This window comes from Myxine glutinosa, chromosome 12, assembly GCF_964187855.1.
Source record: "Myxine glutinosa chromosome 12, kmMyxGlut1.1, whole genome shotgun sequence".
Classification (NCBI taxonomy): Eukaryota; Metazoa; Chordata; class Myxini; order Myxiniformes; family Myxinidae; genus Myxine; species Myxine glutinosa.
The window spans coordinates 58,882,872-58,901,606 of NC_136272.1; the positions used below are offsets into that span (position 1 = coordinate 58,882,872).

At 40.7% G+C, this 18,735-nt stretch overlaps 1 protein-coding gene across 1 annotated transcript in view; it reads left to right on the forward strand.

Annotated features, from left to right (window-relative positions):
* TRPA1 (transient receptor potential cation channel subfamily A member 1) overlaps positions 1-18,735 on the forward strand; it is a 405,999-nt gene that overhangs the window by 314,905 nt on the left and 72,359 nt on the right. The window contains exon 23 of the mRNA XM_078766842.1: positions 17,231-17,400. Within this exon, the coding sequence (XP_078622968.1) occupies positions 17,231-17,400 (170 nt within the window). The remainder of the gene's footprint in view (positions 1-17,230; positions 17,401-18,735) is intronic.

Below are 18,735 nucleotides of genomic sequence, written 5' to 3' on the forward strand. Positions count from 1 at the left end.
TGCTTATTCACATACAGTGCTTATTCACATACAGTGCTTAGTCACATACATTGCTTATTCCCATTCTGTGCTGATTCACATGCAAGGCTTATTCACATTCAGTGCTTATTCACATTCAGTGCTTATTCACATTCTGTGCTTATTCACATACAGTGCTGATTTACATGCAAGGCTTATTCCCATTCTGTGCTTATTCCCATTCTGTGCTTATTCACATACAGTGCTTATTCCCATTCTGCGCTTATTCACATTCAGTGCTTATTCCCATTCTGTGCTTATTCACATACAGTGCTTATTGCCATTCTGTGCTGATTCACATGCAAGACTTATTCACATTCAGTGCTTATTCACATACAGTGCTTATTCACATACAGTGCTTATTCACATACAGTGCTTAGTCACAGACATTGCTTATTCACATACAGTGCTTATTCACATACAGTGCTTATTCCCATTCTGTGCTGATTCACATGCAAGGCTTATTCACATTCAGTGCTTATTCACATTCAGTGCTTATTCACATTCTGTGCTTATTCACATTCAGTGCTTATTCACATTCTGTGCTTATTCACATTCTGTGCTTATTCACATACAGTGCTTAATCCCATTCTGTCCTGATTCACATGCAAGGCTTATTCACATTCAGTGCTTATTCACATTCAGTGCTTATTCACATTCTGTGCTTATTCACATACAGTGCTAATTCACATGCAAGGCTTATTCACATTCAGTGCTTATTCACAAACAGTGCTTATTCACATACATTGCTTATTCACATACAGTGCTTATTCACATACATTGCTTAGTCACATACAGTGCTTATTCACATACAGTGCTTATTCCCATTCTGTGCTTATTCATGTACAGTGCTTATTGCCATTCTGTGCTGATTCACATGCAAGGCTTATTCACATTCAGTGCTTATTCCCATTCTGTGCTTATTCACATTCAGTGCTTATTGCCATTCTGTGCTGATTCACATGCAAGGCTTATTCACATACAGTGCTTATTCCCATTCTGTGCTTATTCACATTCAGTGCTTTTCACATGCAAGGCTTATTCACATTCAGTGCTTATTCACATGCAAGGCTTATTCACATTCAGTGCTTATTCACATGCAAGGCTTATGAAGCTAACTCCAAGGGCCTCTCACTCACTCACCGCAGGCAGGTTGGTGGTCTTTCCGTCTTCTACCGACTCCTCTCTGGCCTTGCCCCCCCAGCTCTCTCTGGGCTCTGTCCCGCAAATATTCCTACAGGTCGCACAAGATCTGCCTGCAACCCTCTTATGGTCAAACTGCCAAAATCAAGACTCTCTGCTCACCTTCACTCCTTCATTCCTCTTTTCTCCCGCATCTGGAACAAACTCCCTCACTCTCTTCAATCCCACTCCACCCTCCAGGTCTTTAAAACAGCTGTTCACCACCATCTCTTATCTTCCCCCATCCAAAACCTTGATCTTTTCTACCCCCCGCTAATTTCACCCCAATTCCACTTTTTTGAAATACCAACTTCTGTCCTGGAAGTCCTTGGTGTCCTTGTGTTTTATACTTCTCCCTCCCTCCCCCCCCCCCCACCCCCCCTTCCCACGCCTCCTCCCCCCAAGCCCTCTCCCTTCCACACATCTCCCTGCTCTCAAATGTTGTGATTGTGTGCTTCCCCTTCTCTCCCCATCTTGTTTTCCGCTCCCTCTTTTTATATATTTTGTTTGTCTGGTTGATTTGTTTGTGAAGTAAATGTTAGCTCTTTCACGAGCCTCGATTCAGTATACAAAAAAAAAAAAAAAATTCCCATTCTGTCCTGATTCACATGCAAGGCTTATTCACATTCAGTGCTTATTCACATTCTGTCCTAATTCACAAGCAAGGCTTATTCACATTCAGTGCTTATTCCCATTCTGTGCTTATTCACATTCAGTGCTTATTCACATTTTGTGTTTATTCACATTCTATGCTTATTCCCATTCTGTGCGTATTCACATACAGTGCTTATTCCCATTCTGTGCTTATTCACATTCTGTCCTAATTCACATTCAGTGCTTATTCACATTCAGTGCTTATTCCCATTTTGTGCTTATTCACATTTTGTGTTTATTCCCATTCTGTGCTTATTCACATACAGTGCTTATTCCCATTCTGTGCTTATTCACATAGTGCTTATTCACATTCGGTGCTTATTCACATTCTGTGCTTATTCACATTCAGTGCTTATTCATATTCTATGCTTATTCCCATTCTGTGCTTATTCACATTCAGTGCTTATTCACATTGAGTGCTTATTCACATTCTATGCTTATTCCCATTCTGTGCTTATTCCCATTCTGTGCTTATTCCCATTCAGTGCTTATTCCCATTCTATGCTTATTCCCATTCTGTGCTTATTCACATACAGTGCTTATTCACATTCTATGCTTATTCCCATTCTGTGCTTATTCACATTCAGTGCTTATTCACATTCTATGCTTATTCCCATTCTGTGCTTATTCACATTAAGTGCTTATTCACATTCTGTCCTAATTCACATGCAAGGCTTTTTCACATTCTGTGCTTATTCACATTCAGTGCTTATTCACATTCAGTGCTTATTCACATACAGTGCTTATTCACATACAGTGCTTATTCACATTCAGTGCTTATTCACATTCTGTGCTTATTCACATTCAGTGCTTATTCACATACAGTGCTTATTCCCATTCAGTGCTTATTCCCATTCTGTGCTTATTCCCATTCTGTGCTTATTCACATTCTGTGCTTATTCACATACAGTGCTTATTCACATTCTGTGCTTATTCACATTCAGTGCTTATTCCCATTCTGTCCTGATTCACATTCTATGCTTATTCCCATTCTGTGCTTATTCACATACTGTGCGTATTCACATTTTGTGTTTATTCACATTCTATGCTTATTCACATTCAGTGCTTATTCACATTCTGTCCTAATTCACATTCAGTGCTTTTTCACATTCTGTCCTTATTCCCATTCTATGCTTATTCACATTCAGTGCTTATTCACATTCTGTCCTAATTCACATGCAAGGCTTTTTCACATTCTGTGCTTATTCACATTCTATGCTTATTCCCATTCTGTGCTAATTCACATTCTATGCTTATTCACATTCAGTGCTTATTCACATTCTGTCCTAATTCACATGCAAGGCTTTTTCACATTCTGTGCTTATTCACATTCTATGCTTATTCCCATTCTGTGCTAATTCACATTCTATGCTTATTCACATTGTGCTTATTCACATACAGTGCTTATTCACATTCTGTCCTAATTCACATGCAAGGCTTTTTCACATTCTGTGCTTATTCACATTCTGTGCTTATTCCCATTCTGTGCTAATTCACATTCTATGCTTATTCCCATGCTATGCTTATTCACATTCAGTGCTTATTCACATACAGTGCTTATTCACATACATTGCTTATTCACATACAGTGCTTATTTACATACAGTGCTTAATCCCATTCTGTCCTGATTCACATGCAAGGCTTATTCCCATTCTGGACTTATTCACATTCAGTGCTTATTCACATACATTGCTTATTCACATACAGTGCTTATTCCCATTCTGTCCTGATTCACATGCAAGGCTTATTCACATTCTGTGCTTATTCACATTCTGTGCTTATTCACATGGAAGGCTTATTCACATTCAGTGCTTATTCACATTCTGTGCTTATTCCCATTCTGTGCTTATTCACATGGAAGGCTTATTCACATTCAGTGCTTATTCACATTCTGTGCTTATTCACATTCCGTGCTTATTCACATACAGTGCTATTGCCATTTTGTGCTTATTCACATGCAAGGCTTATTCACATTCATTGCTTATTCACATTCTGTGCTTATACACATTCTGTGCTTATTCACATTCTGTGCATATTCACATTCTGTGCTTATTCACATTCTGTGCTTATTCACATACAGTGCTTATTCCCATTCTGTGCTTATTCACATTCTGTGCTTATTCACATCGTGCTTATTCATATTCTGTGCTTATTCACATTCTGTGCTTATTCCCATTCTGTGCTTATTCACATACAGTGCTTATTGCCATTCTGTGCTTATTCACATAGTGCTTATTGCCATTCTGTGCTTATTCCCATTCTGTGCTTATTCACATTCTGTGCTTATTCACATGCAAGGCTTATTCACATTCAGTGCTTATTCACATACAGTGCTTATTCACATACATTGCTTATTCACATACAGTGCTTATTCACATACAGTGCTTAGTCACAGACATTGCTTATTCACATACAGTGCTTATTCACATACAGTGCTTAGTCACATACAGTGCTTATTCCCATTCTGTGCTGATTCACATGCAAGGCTTATTCACATTCAGTGCTTATTCACATTCAGTGCTTATTCACATTCTGTGCTTATTCACATACAGTGCTTATTGCCATTCTGTGCTGATTCACATGCAAGACTTATTCACATTCAGTGCTTATTCCCATTCTGTGCTGATTCACATACAGTGCTTATTCCCATTCAGTGCTTATTCACATTCAGTGCTTATTCCCATTCTGTGCTGATTCACATACAGTGCTTATTCCCATTCTGTGCTGATTCACATACAGTGCTTATTCCCATTCTGTGCTGATTCACATTCAGTGCTTATTCCCATTCTGTGCTGATTCACATACAGTGCTTATTCCCATTCTGTGCTGATTCACATGCAAGACTTATTCACATACAGTGCTTATTGCCATTCTGTGCTGATTCACATGCAAGGCTTATTCCCATTCTGTGCTTATTCCCATTCTGTGCTTATTCACATACAGTGCTTATTCCCATTCTGTGCTTATTCACATTCAGTGCTTATTCCCATTCTGTGCTTATTCACATACAGTGCTTATTGCCATTCTGTGCTGATTCACATACAGTGCTTGGTCGTCACATACATTGCTTATTCACATACAGTGCTTATTCACATACAGTGCTTATTCCCATTCTGTCCTGATTCACATGCAAGGCTTATTCCCATTCTGGACTTATTCACATTGTGCTTATTCACATACATTGCTTATTCACATACAGTGCTTATTTCCATTCTGTCCTGATTCACATGCAAGGCTTATTCACATTCTGTGCTTATTCACATTCTGTGCTTATTCACATGGAAGGCTTATTCACATTCAGTGCTTATTCACATTCTGTGCTTATTCCCATTCTGTGCTTATTCCCATTCTGTGCTTATTCACATGGAAGGCTTATTCACATTCAGTGCTTATTCACATTCTGTGCTTATTCACATTCTGTGCTTATTCACATACAGTGCTATTCCCATTTTGTGCTTATTCACATGCAAGGCTTATTCACATTCAGTGCTTATTCACATTCTGTGCTTATACACATTCTGTGCTTATTCACATTCTGTGCATATTCACATTCTGTGCTTATTCACATTCTGTGCATATTCACATTCTGTGCTTATTCACATACAGTGCTTATTCCCATTCTGTGCTTATTCACATCGTGCTTATTCATATTCTGTGCTTATTCACATCCTGTGCTTATTCCCATTCTGTGCTTATTCACATACAGTGCTTATTGCCACTCTGTGCTTATTCACATACAGTGCTTATTGCCATTCTGTGCTTATTCCCATTCTGTGCTTATTCACATTCTGTGCTTATTCACATGCAAGGCTTATTCATATTCAGTGCTTATTCACATACAGTGCTTATTCACATACATTGCTTATTCACATACAGTGCTTATTCACATACAGTGCTTAGTCACAGACATTGCTTATTCACATACAGTGCTTATTCACATACAGTGCTTAGTCACATACAGTGCTTATTCCCATTCTGTGCTGATTCACATGCAAGGCTTATTCACATTCAGTGCTTATTCACATTCAGTGCTTATTCACATTCTGTGCTTATTCACATACAGTGCTGATTCACATGCAAGGCTTATTCCCATTCTGTGCTTATTCCCATTCTGTGCTTATTCACATACAGTGCTTATTCCCATTCTGCGCTTATTCACATTCAGTGCTTATTCCCATTCTGTGCTTATTCACATACAGTGCTTATTCCCATTCTGTCCTGATTCACATGCAAGGCTTATTCACATTCAGTGCTTATTCACATTCAGTGCTTATTCACATTCTGTGCTTATTCACACACAGTGCTTATTCACATTCTGTGCTTAATCACATTCAGTGCTTATTCACATAGTGCTTATTCACATACGCTGCTTATTCACATACATTGCTTATTCACATTCTGTGCTTATTCACATTCAGTGCTTATTCACATTCGGTGCTTATTCACATTCTGTGCTTATTCACATTCTGTGCTTGTTCACATACAGTGCTTAAATCCCATTCTGTCCTGATTCACATGCAAGGCTTATTCACATTCTGTGCTTATTCACATTCTGTGCTTATTCACATTCTGTGCTTATTCACATACACTGCTTATTCACATATGGTGCTTATTCACATACATTGCTTATTCACATTCTGTGCTTATTCACATTCAGTGCTTATTCACATTCTGTGCTTATTCACATTCTGTGCTTATTCACATACAGTGCTTATTCCCATTCTGTCCTGATTCACATGCAGTGCTTAGTCCCATTCTGGGCTTATTCACATGGAAGGCTTATTCACATTATGTGCTTATTCACATTATGTGCTTATTCACATTCTGTGCTTATTCACATACAGTGCTTATTCACATCCTGTGCGTATTCACATTCTGTGCTTATTCCCATTCTGTGCTTATTCACATACAGTGCTTATTCCCATTCTGTGCTCATTCACATGCAATACTTATTCCCATTCTGTGCTCATTCACATGCAATGCTTATTCCCATTCTGTGCTTATTCATATTCTGTGCTTATTCATATTCTGTGCTTATTCACATTCTGTGCTTATTCACATGCAATGCTTATTCCCATTCTGTGCTCATTCACATGCAATGCTTATTCCCATTCTGTGCTTATTCATATTCTGTGCTTATTCATATTCTGTGCTTATTCACATTCTGTGCTTATTCACATTCTGTGCTTAGTCACATTCTGTGCTTATTCATATTCTGTGCTTATTCATATTCTGTGCTTATTCACATAGTGCTTATTCACATTCTGGGCATATTCACATACAGTGCTTATTCACATGCAAGGCTTATTTACATGTCGTGCTTATTCACATTCTGTGCTTATTCACATACAGTGCTTATTCACATTCTGTGTTTATTCACACACAGTGCTTATTCATACACAGTGCTTATTCACATACAGTGAGTATACACATAAAGTGTTTATTCACATACAGTGCTTATTCACATACAGTGCTTATTCACATTCTGTGCTTATTCACATACAGTGCTTATTCACATTCTGTGCCTATTCACATACAGTGCTTATTCACATTCTGTGTTTAATCACCTTCTGTGTTTATTCACATTCTGTGCTTATTCACATTCTGTGCTTATTCACATACATTGCTTATTAATCCCCTACCGGTGTACACCGGAGGGGACTATAGGTTTGCACGCCGTCCCTCCGTCTGTCCGTCTGTCAGTCTGTCCGTCCGTCAGTCTGTCCGTCCGTCAGTCTGTCAGTCCGTCACACAAAGAACAGCTTTCCGGACTTTTTTTCTAAACGCTTAATGCTAATGATTTCTAACTTGGTACATGGTTTCCTCATGATAAGTTACAGATCGGGTTCGAACTTCACGACGTTTCGATCATTTTTGACAAAGTTATGGCACTTTGACCTTTGGTAATTTCCCCAACAGTTTTCCAGACTTTTTTTCTCTGATATAACTTCTTTGCATAAAATGTTTTTCCATTTGTCGGCAATACCTAATTAGAATACATTATCATAGAGTGCTAAACCGCCTTTCGTGAATAGCACCCCATGATTAGCCCGATACATAAAACTGTCTTCCATGACAATGCTACCCAATGCCGGTAGGGGACATGTATTGCAGCGCAATACTCAGAATGCTTGTTCACATCCAGTGCTTAAACACATTCTGTGCTTGTTCACATGCAATGTTTGTTCACCTACAGTGTTTATTCACATACAGTGCTTATTCGCATGCAGTGCTTATTCCCATTCTGTGCTTATTCCCATTCTGTGCTTATTCACATGCAGTGTTTGTTCACCTACAGTGTTTATTCACATGCAGTGCTTATTCACATACAGTGCTTGTTCACATTCTGTGCTTATTCACATTATGTGCTTATTCACATGCAGTGCTTATTAACATGCAGTGCTTATTCCCATTCTGTGCTTATTCCCATTCTGTGTTTGTTCACATACAGTGCTTGTTCACATTCTGTGCTTATTCACATTCTGTGCTTATTCACATGCAGTGCTTATTCATATTCTGTGCTTATTCACATACAGTGCTTTTTCACATAAAGTGCTTATTCACATTCAGTGCTTATTCACATACATTGCTTATTCACATTCTGTGTTTATTCACATTCTGTGCTTATTCCCATTCTGTGCTTATTCCCATTCTGTGCTTATTCACATTCTGTGCTTATTCACATTCTGTGCTTATTCCCATTCTGTGCTTATTCCCATTCTGTGGTTATTCCCATTCTGTGCTTATTCACATTCTGTGCTTATTCCCATTCTGTGCTTATTCCCATTCTGTGCTTATTCACATGCAGTGTTTGTTCACCTACAGTGTTTATTCACATACAGTGCTTATTCACATACAGTGCTTGTTCACATTCTGTGCTTATTCACATTATGTGCTTATTCACATGCAGTGCTTATTAACATGCAGTGCTTATTCCCATTCTGTGCTTATTCCAATTCTGTGTTTGTTCACATACAGTGCTTATTCACATTCTGTGCTTATTCGCATGCAGTGCTTATTCATATTCTGTGCTTATTCACATACAGTGCTTTTTCACATAAAGTGCTTATTCACATACATTGCTTATTCACATTCTGTGTTTATTCACATTCTGTGCTTATTCACATTCAGTGCTTATTGACATGCAATGCTTATTCACATTCTGTGCTTATTCACATTCGGTGCTTATTCACATACAGTGCTTATTCACATCCTGTGCATATTCACATTCTGAGCTTATTCACATTCTGTGCTTATTTACATGCAGTGCTTATTCACATTATGAGCTTATTCACATTCTGTGCTTATTCACATACAGTGCTTATTCACATTCTGTGCTCATTCACATGCAGTGCTTATTGACATGCAATGCTTATTCACATTCTGTGCTTATTCACATACAGTGCTTCTTCACATACAGTGCTTATTCACATTCTGTGCGTATTCACATGCAATGCTTATTCACATGCAGTGCTTATTCACATTATGTGCTTATTCACATTCTGTGCTTATTGACATACAGTGCTTATTCACATTATGTGCCTATTCACATACAGTGCTCATTCACATTTTGTGCTTATTCACATTCTGTGCTTATTCACATACAGTGCTTATTCACATTCTGTGCTTATTCAAATATTGCTGATTCACATTCTGTGCTTATTCACATTCTGTGCTTATTTACATGCAGTGCTTATTCATATTCTGTGCTTATTCACATGCAGTGCTTATTCACATTCTGTGCTTATTAGTCCCCTACCGGTGTACACGGGAGGGGACTTTGGGTTTGCACGCCGTCCCTCCATCTGTCAGTCTGTCCGTCCGTCAGTCTGTCAGTCCGCCACACAAAGAACAGCTTTCCGGACTTTTTAAATAAACGCTTCATGGTTATGATTTCAAACTTGGCACATGGTTTCCTCATGGTAGGTTACAGATCAAGTTCGAACTTCACGACGTGTTGATCATTTTTGACAAAGTTATGGCACTTTGAACTTTGGTAATTTCCCCAACAGTTTTCCGGACAACAGACTGCCAGTCGGGGACATGTATTGCAGCGCAATACTCAGAATGCTTGTTCACGTAGTGCTTATTCACATACAGTGCTTATTCACATACAGTGCTTATTCACATGCAGTGCGTATACACATTCTGCACTTATTCACATTTTGTGCTTATTCACATTTTGTGCTTATTCACATGCAGTGCTTATTCACATGCAGTGCTCATTCACATGCAATGCTTATTCACATACAGTGCTTATTCACATGCAATGCTTATTCACATACAGTGCTTATTCACATGCAGTGCTTATTCACATGCAGTGCTCATTCACATGCAATGCTTATTCACATGCAATGCTTATTCCCATACAGTGCTTCTTCACATGCAGTGCTTATTCACATGCAGTGCTCATTCACATGCAATGCTTATTCACATGCAATGCTTATTCACATACAGTGCTTATTCACATGCATGCTTATTCACATGCAGTGCTTATTCACATTCTGTGCTCATTCACAGACAGTGCTTATGTTGTGGATTCTTTAATCCCTGCTTGTGGAAGAAGCACCTGCTCAACCCAAGTGCACAAGAGATTTATTGAACTAGTTAAGATTAACATGCATGGGATTGGGCTTTGGCTCACACAGTCAAACCCCAATGTCATCTCAGTTCGTTCCAACTCGTATTTGGTAATATATTTCAAGGATCAAAGGAAAACTCAAAACAAGTACAGATACATTCAAAGTACACCGCCCCCATGCCATATAATTAAATATCTTACAGCGCGGCATTGCCGGGGCGCCTCTGGCGCCGGCAATACCACAGTGCAGCTCATTGAGGCTACATTGGGAGGGAGATGTGTACAATAATTGATTGATTAATTGTATAATTAAAATCAATAAAAGATTATCACAAAATATTATCTTAATCAATTGGCTAATCGCATAACTAAACCACTCGTGCTTCATCCGAAGATGTATCTTTTAAAAATGTAATTAAATAAGTCGTTAATAAAAAATTAAATAATTAATTGATTAATCACTAAATAATTGATTAAATGATTAATCAATAAATCAAAAATATCCTTGATAGTCACATCACTTGGTCACTGTCATATCCAAATATTAGCTTCCTCGCTCAAAAGGTGCCTGAGATATTGGCCAAATGAGAAAGAAAATAAATAAATGATTAATAATGAAAATAAATAAACAATAATCATTAAAAAATTAAATTATTAATCAATTCGGTCATAGAACACATAAACCACCACCATTTCATCAGAATCTGTAACTTCCAAATTTTTTTTATTTTTTAGTCATTAATCAAATAATTAATTGATAAATTGATGAATTAATAAATCAGAAATAGCCTTTGCAGCCAAATCACCTGGTCATTGGCATGTCCAAATATCAGCTTCCTAACTCAAAAGGTGCCTGATTTAATGGCCAGAAGAGAAAAGAAATTTGATTAATTAAATAAGTACTTAATTAATCGCGAATAATTAAATAACTCCTCAATTAATCGATTAATCAAAAAACAAAAATACCCTTTTTGACAAAGGACTTGCTCACTATTGTGCCGAAATTTCAGCTTCCTAGCTCAAAGGATGGCTGAGATATCGCCCGGACAAACAAGAAAGAAAACAAGAAGGCAAGAAACCATAGTGAAAACTGAGTACTCCCTTTCAGCGTGCGTCATTGTCGAGCCCCTTCGATGCCCGGCAATGAGGTTATGCAGCGCCTGGAGATGACATAGGAAAGGAGCGGTGTACAACAAACATCTTCTCAGTGTCACAGACTGGGCCTTGAGAGAAAGGCAAGCAAGGAGTTCATAGAAAGGAATGTTGCCGCAAGGTCAACCAAGGATGTTTTCCCCAGCTTCTCAAAACCAGACAGTCAGACGCTAGTAAGCCAAAATGTGTCATATTGCCCCCCAATTAGCATGATATTTGAATGAAATCCCTTACCATCTCCCCTTTAATATAACTCTTATCTTAAATAAACATGAAAGAAGAGAAAGACTTATTAGCACCCTTTATCCCCCTAGGAATTACATCGAAGTATTTGTAAATATCCCCCGATTGACCTTGTACCCCATGTAGGTAAGTGAAGAACCCCTATCTCCGTCAAGGGAACTCACTGGTGCAATGGGGTTGGGGTCAGGCCCTCCTTCCATGGAGCAGAGTCCATTTAATCCCAAACAAAAGACAAATACCTCGATGCTCCTCCTCCCCTTATAATCTTGGTAGACCTAGAGAGGAAAAGAGAGAGATATTGCAAAACTGAAAAAGTGTAAAACTGTAAAAGCCAGTCGAAGAGATATATATGTAAATGATTATTCCACAGCATATGTAATTTATAAATGATTAATAAGCAAATATTGGCCTCCACTATGTAATTTTTGAAGCTACTGTATGTAAAAAGATTACAGGAAATGAAGGCAAAATCATTTGAATACAATGTGGGCAGACCAAAGTCTCCCATATATGAAAAAAAACCTTAAAGCCCCATTTAATATGCAGGGTCTTAAAGAAAATCCATGTAAGGGGGTTGAGGTATGGTACAAGGCAGTGAAATACATTGAGGTAGTGAAATACATTGAGGATCATCGCCTTTATCGAAACACCGCTCTTGCAGTTTTCCCTCTTCGGCACGCTCATGAGCCCCTCTTCCGATTTGTGCGTTGGGGTAATCTTCAAGTTTGCTCTTCAATTCGAGCATGGGGGTAATCTTCAAGTTCAACATTACACAATCTTTTGCCACTCACGCTCGCTCGAGTCGGAATCTTCAGCTTGCTTCAGAGCGGTTCCAGTTCACGGCATGGTTCGTGTGGTTAACTCTTGGATTCGGGTTATCATGCGGGCTGTACAAGACTTAGCCAACTCAGGATCAAGGGGTGAGAGCAAAGCGTAGTTGAAAGAGGGAGCTGGCTGTTTTGGAATTCCGGCACCACTCTCGTACAGGAGCGGCAGTTCACGTACGGCGATGCCTCGTGCCTCTTGGTCCAGACCCCTGACCACCATGTGATGTTCCCATGTACCTTCATTGCAAAACTTGCTGATACACACACGATTGAAAACCCTTAAGTATCCAATGACGAGGATGATCGTAATGAGGAGTCCTACCACCACAATCAGCCAGTGAAATCTTTTTGCTTCCCATCCCCCAAAGATGCTCTCCAACCAGGCGCCTATTTTCCCCTTCTCTCTGTCCAATATCTCATCCATCAAATTGGTACTTATCTCCCTCATCTTCTTGATGGCCGCTGGTACCCCCTGCATCGGGTCTGGAATCCAAGGGCAACATCTACCTTCCACAATTCCGCAACCCCCACCTTTCTCCGCTAAAAGTAAGTCAAGTGCCACTGTTTTGCATAATCTTCATTCGCATCTCCACCACAGCATATAACAATGCGTGATCTGCCGCCATTGATTCATTGGCTACTCTCTCGAACACCAATGCCAGCTTATCTATTCGATAACTATTCATTACTGTACCTGCTCCGGGGAAGATAAAGCTTAGTGCCTTCTCCCATCCTGACCCGTGCAATGTCGTTTGGCCGTCTGCATTCCATGAGGCCCTCCTTCGTCTGATCTGTCCGGCCTTCATTACATACCTTTCCTCCTTGAAGTGTATCTGAGGGACTATGTATGCTAAATAGCAAGTCCCTACCCAACCTCGTGGCAGGTAGGGGTAAGCCTTATCACCCCATACGAACATTGTCCCACGGGGTCCAACCATAGAACCTGCTATGCAATGTCCACCCCTCTCCCTCCCCCTCCCCCCCAACTTCATGCTTAATTTTGTAATGGGTCCACCGTTCAGTAATATTACCTCCCCTCTTCGATTTACTCTATTCATGGTTCTCTGACATACTGAGTTTCCCATAATGTGGCGTGTATAGTTTTTATATTCCAGGCTCTCTTAACAAACGGGTCCTTCCTCTTGTCTCCCTAGAATCCTAGATGTATGGCCCTGGGCATCTGCTCCTGTTGGGTCTTGGATGGCATCCTCCCCTCTTTCAACACCGGGCATATTTCCTCCTCCTCTTTAAAGGCTGCTCCTCTCGTTGTCTTAATCTCCAAGCAAGAATCCCCACTAAGGGTGTTATCTCCAAGGGAATACCTACTCATGCCGTTCTTGTTCTTCCAACAAATCTGAGTCATAGGGAGAGGAATTGCCCTCATGTTAATTCCTTTTCTTGACAGTGGGACTGGTGTGCATGCCCAGCAATTAGACTTATTAATGGCAGCCGCTACCTGTCTCGATACCTGCCAATATGTGTTCCGCTGATGTTCGTGCTCCTCTACCTGCTCGTATTCCTCCTGCACCATCCGAATATGCTTGCCATTGTTGTACAGCACTTCCATTGTGAGCATACCGTTTTTATACAGGCGCTCTTCAACGAGCTTGCTGTCGTTATACCAGCGCTCTTGCCTGAGCTCACCGCCCACATACAATACTTTTCTATGAAGCTCACTGCTCTGATGGGCCAGATGAGCCAGCACCATCACCCCCTGGAGGCTGAGTAATTTCTGCATTGTCGTCTCCTTGTGATCGAAATATCTTATAATGTGTGGCGTGTACCCACGACGGCTTACCTTCGACCTTGACCGCTGTATGCGATACAAGAAGTACTTGATGCGGTCCAGTCCACCTGGGCTGCAACGCTGTGGTTCGCCTCCAGTTCTTCACCAGTACCAGGTCACCTGGCTGAAAGGGGTGGCACTGCTCTGTCGCGGGCTCGGGCATCGCTGCCTTCACCTGCGTGAAAACTCTTTGCAACCTTCGTTACAACCTTACAGAAATCCAATATAGCGCCATCCATGAAATGCAAATCCATCTTTGCCAAATCAAGTGGTGCCATCACAGGCACTCTCATGGGACGACCCTTGAGGATCTCGTGTGGGGATAACCTCGCCTTTCTATTCGTCATTGACCTCATACTCATAAGCGCCAAAGCAATTGCTTCAGGCCATTTAAGGCCTGTCTCCTCGCATATTTTGCTGATTTTATTTTTCAAGATGCCATTCTGACGCTCCACTGTTCCCGCCGATTGCGGGTGATATGCGCAGTGGAATCGTTGGTTGATCTGCAGTGCTTTACACAAGTCTTTGTTAATGTCTGCAGGGAAATGTCCTCCTATCAATTTTATATGCTATACCATACCTACAAATATATTCGTTCAATAGCAGCTTCACCACCGTAGTAGTTGCGTCACAGTTCCTGCACGCAAATGCTTCCACCCATTTTGTGAACATATCCACTATCACTAATATGTAGTGCAATTTATTACAAACTGGCATTTCTACAAAATCGAGGTGGAGGTGTACCCCCTGCTCCCAGGGGGCTGGATGAGCCCCCTCCTTTATTTGGGGCGGACCCCTACCAACGTTGGATACCTGGCATATCCTGCACCTGCGGCAGAGCCGCTCCGCCACCATCGTAAATCCTGGGGCATACCATGTCCTACACACTGTACTTACCATCCCCCCTTTGCTCGTATGGCCATGCCCATGTGCCAGACGGGCAAGCCAAGGCAGTAGGCCGTTTGGGGCTATCATCTTGCCCTTTTGCACCCATAGTCCGGTGTCTGTCAACTTTTCACAGCCGGCTTTTGTCCATGCTGCTTGTTCCTCTCTAGTCGCTGCTTCCTGAAGAGCAATAACATCCTCCATCGTGGGGATCTCTACAGATACCTTCTGTAGTCGTTGAAGCATCTGATATATTGCTGGAAGTCCAGCTGCATATTTAGCTGCCATGTCAGCCCTCGCATTTCCTTTTGTGATGTCATCTGTCGCCTTGGTGTGCGCTTTACACTTAATAATGGCTATTTCTGCTGGAAGCTCTGCAGCTTCCAGCAGTTCCGCTATGAGCTCACCGTTCTTTACCGGAGTGCCGGCTGAGATGAGGAATCCGCGCATTTTCCATATAGCTCCTGTATCGTGTGCTACACTCCAAGCGTACGCTGAGTCGCCCAGCAATACCCTTTCTGATTTGCCAACTTAGTGTTAGTTCCCCCATTGGCGAATATGGATTCACCTGTCCAGTGTTGTTTTAATCTAGCGATCATCGGCCCTATCTCTTCCGGCCGACGGCCCATCGCATTTGTTATTGAAACATGTGGAACCAAACGATTTCGAAGTTGCGTTAATTCCAATTGGGATGACGTCAGCTCTACCTCGACCCCAATCCTTTCTTGTCCAATCCATACGTTTCCAGGGTCAAATTGGACTGACACTACAATTCTCCCTCCACCTTGCCTGCATAGTCCTCATTTGTTCCATCCGAGTCATAATATGCTGTACAATGCAATGGATCAGATATTTGCGCTCAATTATTTGTTAGCTCTCTATATTAATTCAAAGAAAATATGGGTGTGTCAGAATCAACAAAGGGTGTGGGGGTGTATTGAGGATTTAACCTTTGTTAATGGCTTAGATGGGAAAGGGAGAAATAGACGGATGTTTTTGGGTTTTTGGGTGGGTGGTCCATAAGTTCCACTGCATTTTCTCCATTCACTTACATGTAAAATTAGGTGTGTTTTAGAACCCCCATTTCTCTACTACTTACGCTGCCTCCCCAGCGTCAAATGTAACAATCGACTTACTCTGCCAGGTGGCAGTTTAACGTACTCAAACACAATTATATAAACTAGCAACGGTACCCGTCCTATGGGCGGGGCTTCAATTGGGAAGCCCAAATGAAAAGGCAAAATATCAGAAATTGAAGGCTTTTTAAAATTTTAAACGATTCATATAAACATCCGTTGAATCATACCACAGGCAAATCATCAAAATCTAAACAGTACATGGCGCCCATTTTGAAAAAAGATTGAATTCTGCAAAACGGAAGCGGCCGCTACACGTCTTTCTCAGTCGCACGTTTATGTGTGAAGAGTGCGCACCGAATCTGGAACACGGAAGCGGCCGCTACACCTGTTTCTCAGTCGCTTTGCACATGCTGCTGTGTTACTTCGGAGCCGCACGTTTATATCAGAAGAGTTCGTCAGGAGTCGATCTACTCTCTACTGGTACGTAGAATAAACAGTATTTGTAGAATTTCAACAAAAGCCACATCACTGTTCATATCGGTAAATATTATTCCATTGTGTTTGGAAAAATTGGAAAACTTGGAAAAATTGGAAAAACAATATAGCCTATTTTACTCCCAGGGGTCCCAGGAATACCCACCCAAAATATCGTTGCGATCGGTTGAGCCGTTTTTGCGGTACCTTCGAACGGACAGACGGACATTTGGTGAATTATAGTAAGATGCCTCCCTGAGCCCCAAGTGGTGCGCTATAACTACATTTATTTTTTATAGATCTTGTAACAATCGTTCTTTGAATTCATGTCTTGCATTTTTCTTTGCAGAAAAAAAAGTACTTCATGGATCCAAGCAACCTGATTGAGTGGATACTTTATGTGTCAACAATCCTTTTTGTGATCCCAACATTCTCAAACTTTAGTTCAGAATTCACATGGAACTTTGGTGCTATATCCATCTTCCTCGGCTGGTTCAATCTCCTCCTGTATATCCGAAGGTAAAACTTCAGGTGCATGAAAGTTGAGAGCACGAGTGCGTGTGCTTCAATTTGAATTCTGAGACTGAAAGACGTGGTAAAACTGTCTGTGTTGGAAGTAAATTTATCGAATGTATATTCAAAAAACTGTGCACTCTTAGGAAATGTTAATACCGTGTAAACGTCGAATCAAAAAAAATTGATGGAAGAATAAGCAACAATGTCCCTGTAATTCCTGTGTATATTGATTAGTATGCAGGGCTTGCAGGCATGACAGAAATTTATGTGAGATTAACTTACTTGTGCTTCTTGGTGTGTGTGTGTGTGTGTGTGTGTGTGTGTGTGTGTGTGTGTGTGTGTGTGTGTGTGTGTGTACGTGTGTGTGTACGTGTGTGTGTACGTGTGTGTGTATATATATATATATATAGTCACGTGAAAAAGTAAGTACACCCCATGTAAAGTTTTGACTTTTTCAACATATTTCAACATACAGCTATTTGATCTTCATTTCAACAATATTGATAGATAGAGGTGATATAATATAACAAATATCATGAAACATTTACATTTTGTAGTCCATTGTATAATTTAAATAAACAGAAATGCAAATTTTGCATGTGGAAAAAGTAAATACACCCCTACATTTATCACTACTTCAAATACCTAAAATTAGAATCAGGTGCACCAGCTCAGGTGCAAATGATTAGAACATCGTTAGAGAGGATCTTGGAGGAACCTGTCTTATTTAAACCTCAGACATTTAGTTTGGTTTGCTCTTTGTTGTTTAAGTGTGCGGCGTCACCATGCCTAGATCAAAAGAGCTCTCTGAGGCCTTCAGAAAGAAGGTTATAGATGCCTGCGAGTCTGGGAAGGGATTTTAAAAGATCTCCAAACAATTGGAAATCAATCGACTGTCCGGAAGATCATCTACAAGTGGAGAAGATTCCAAACAACTGCCAACTTGTTCAGGCCAGGCCGCCCCAGCAAGTTCAGCCCGAGAGCAGACCACAAGATGCTGAAAGATGTCTCTAAGAACCCCAGAATGTCATCATGGGACCTACAGGTAGCTCTTGCCACTGTTGATGTCAGAGTGCACGAGTCTACCATTAGAAAGAGGCTGCACAAATTTGATCTACATGGGAGGTGTGCCAGGAGGACCGCAAGATGCTGAAAGAACATCAGGGAAAGACTAAAGTTCGCCAATGAACACCTAGGCAAAGACCAGCAGTTCTGGAACAATGTGCTCTGGACAGATGAGTCAAAGGTAGAGCTATTTTGCAACAGTACCAGAAGACATGTTTGGCGAAAACCAAAGACAGCATTTGACCACAAGAACCTGATACCAACTGTAAAGCA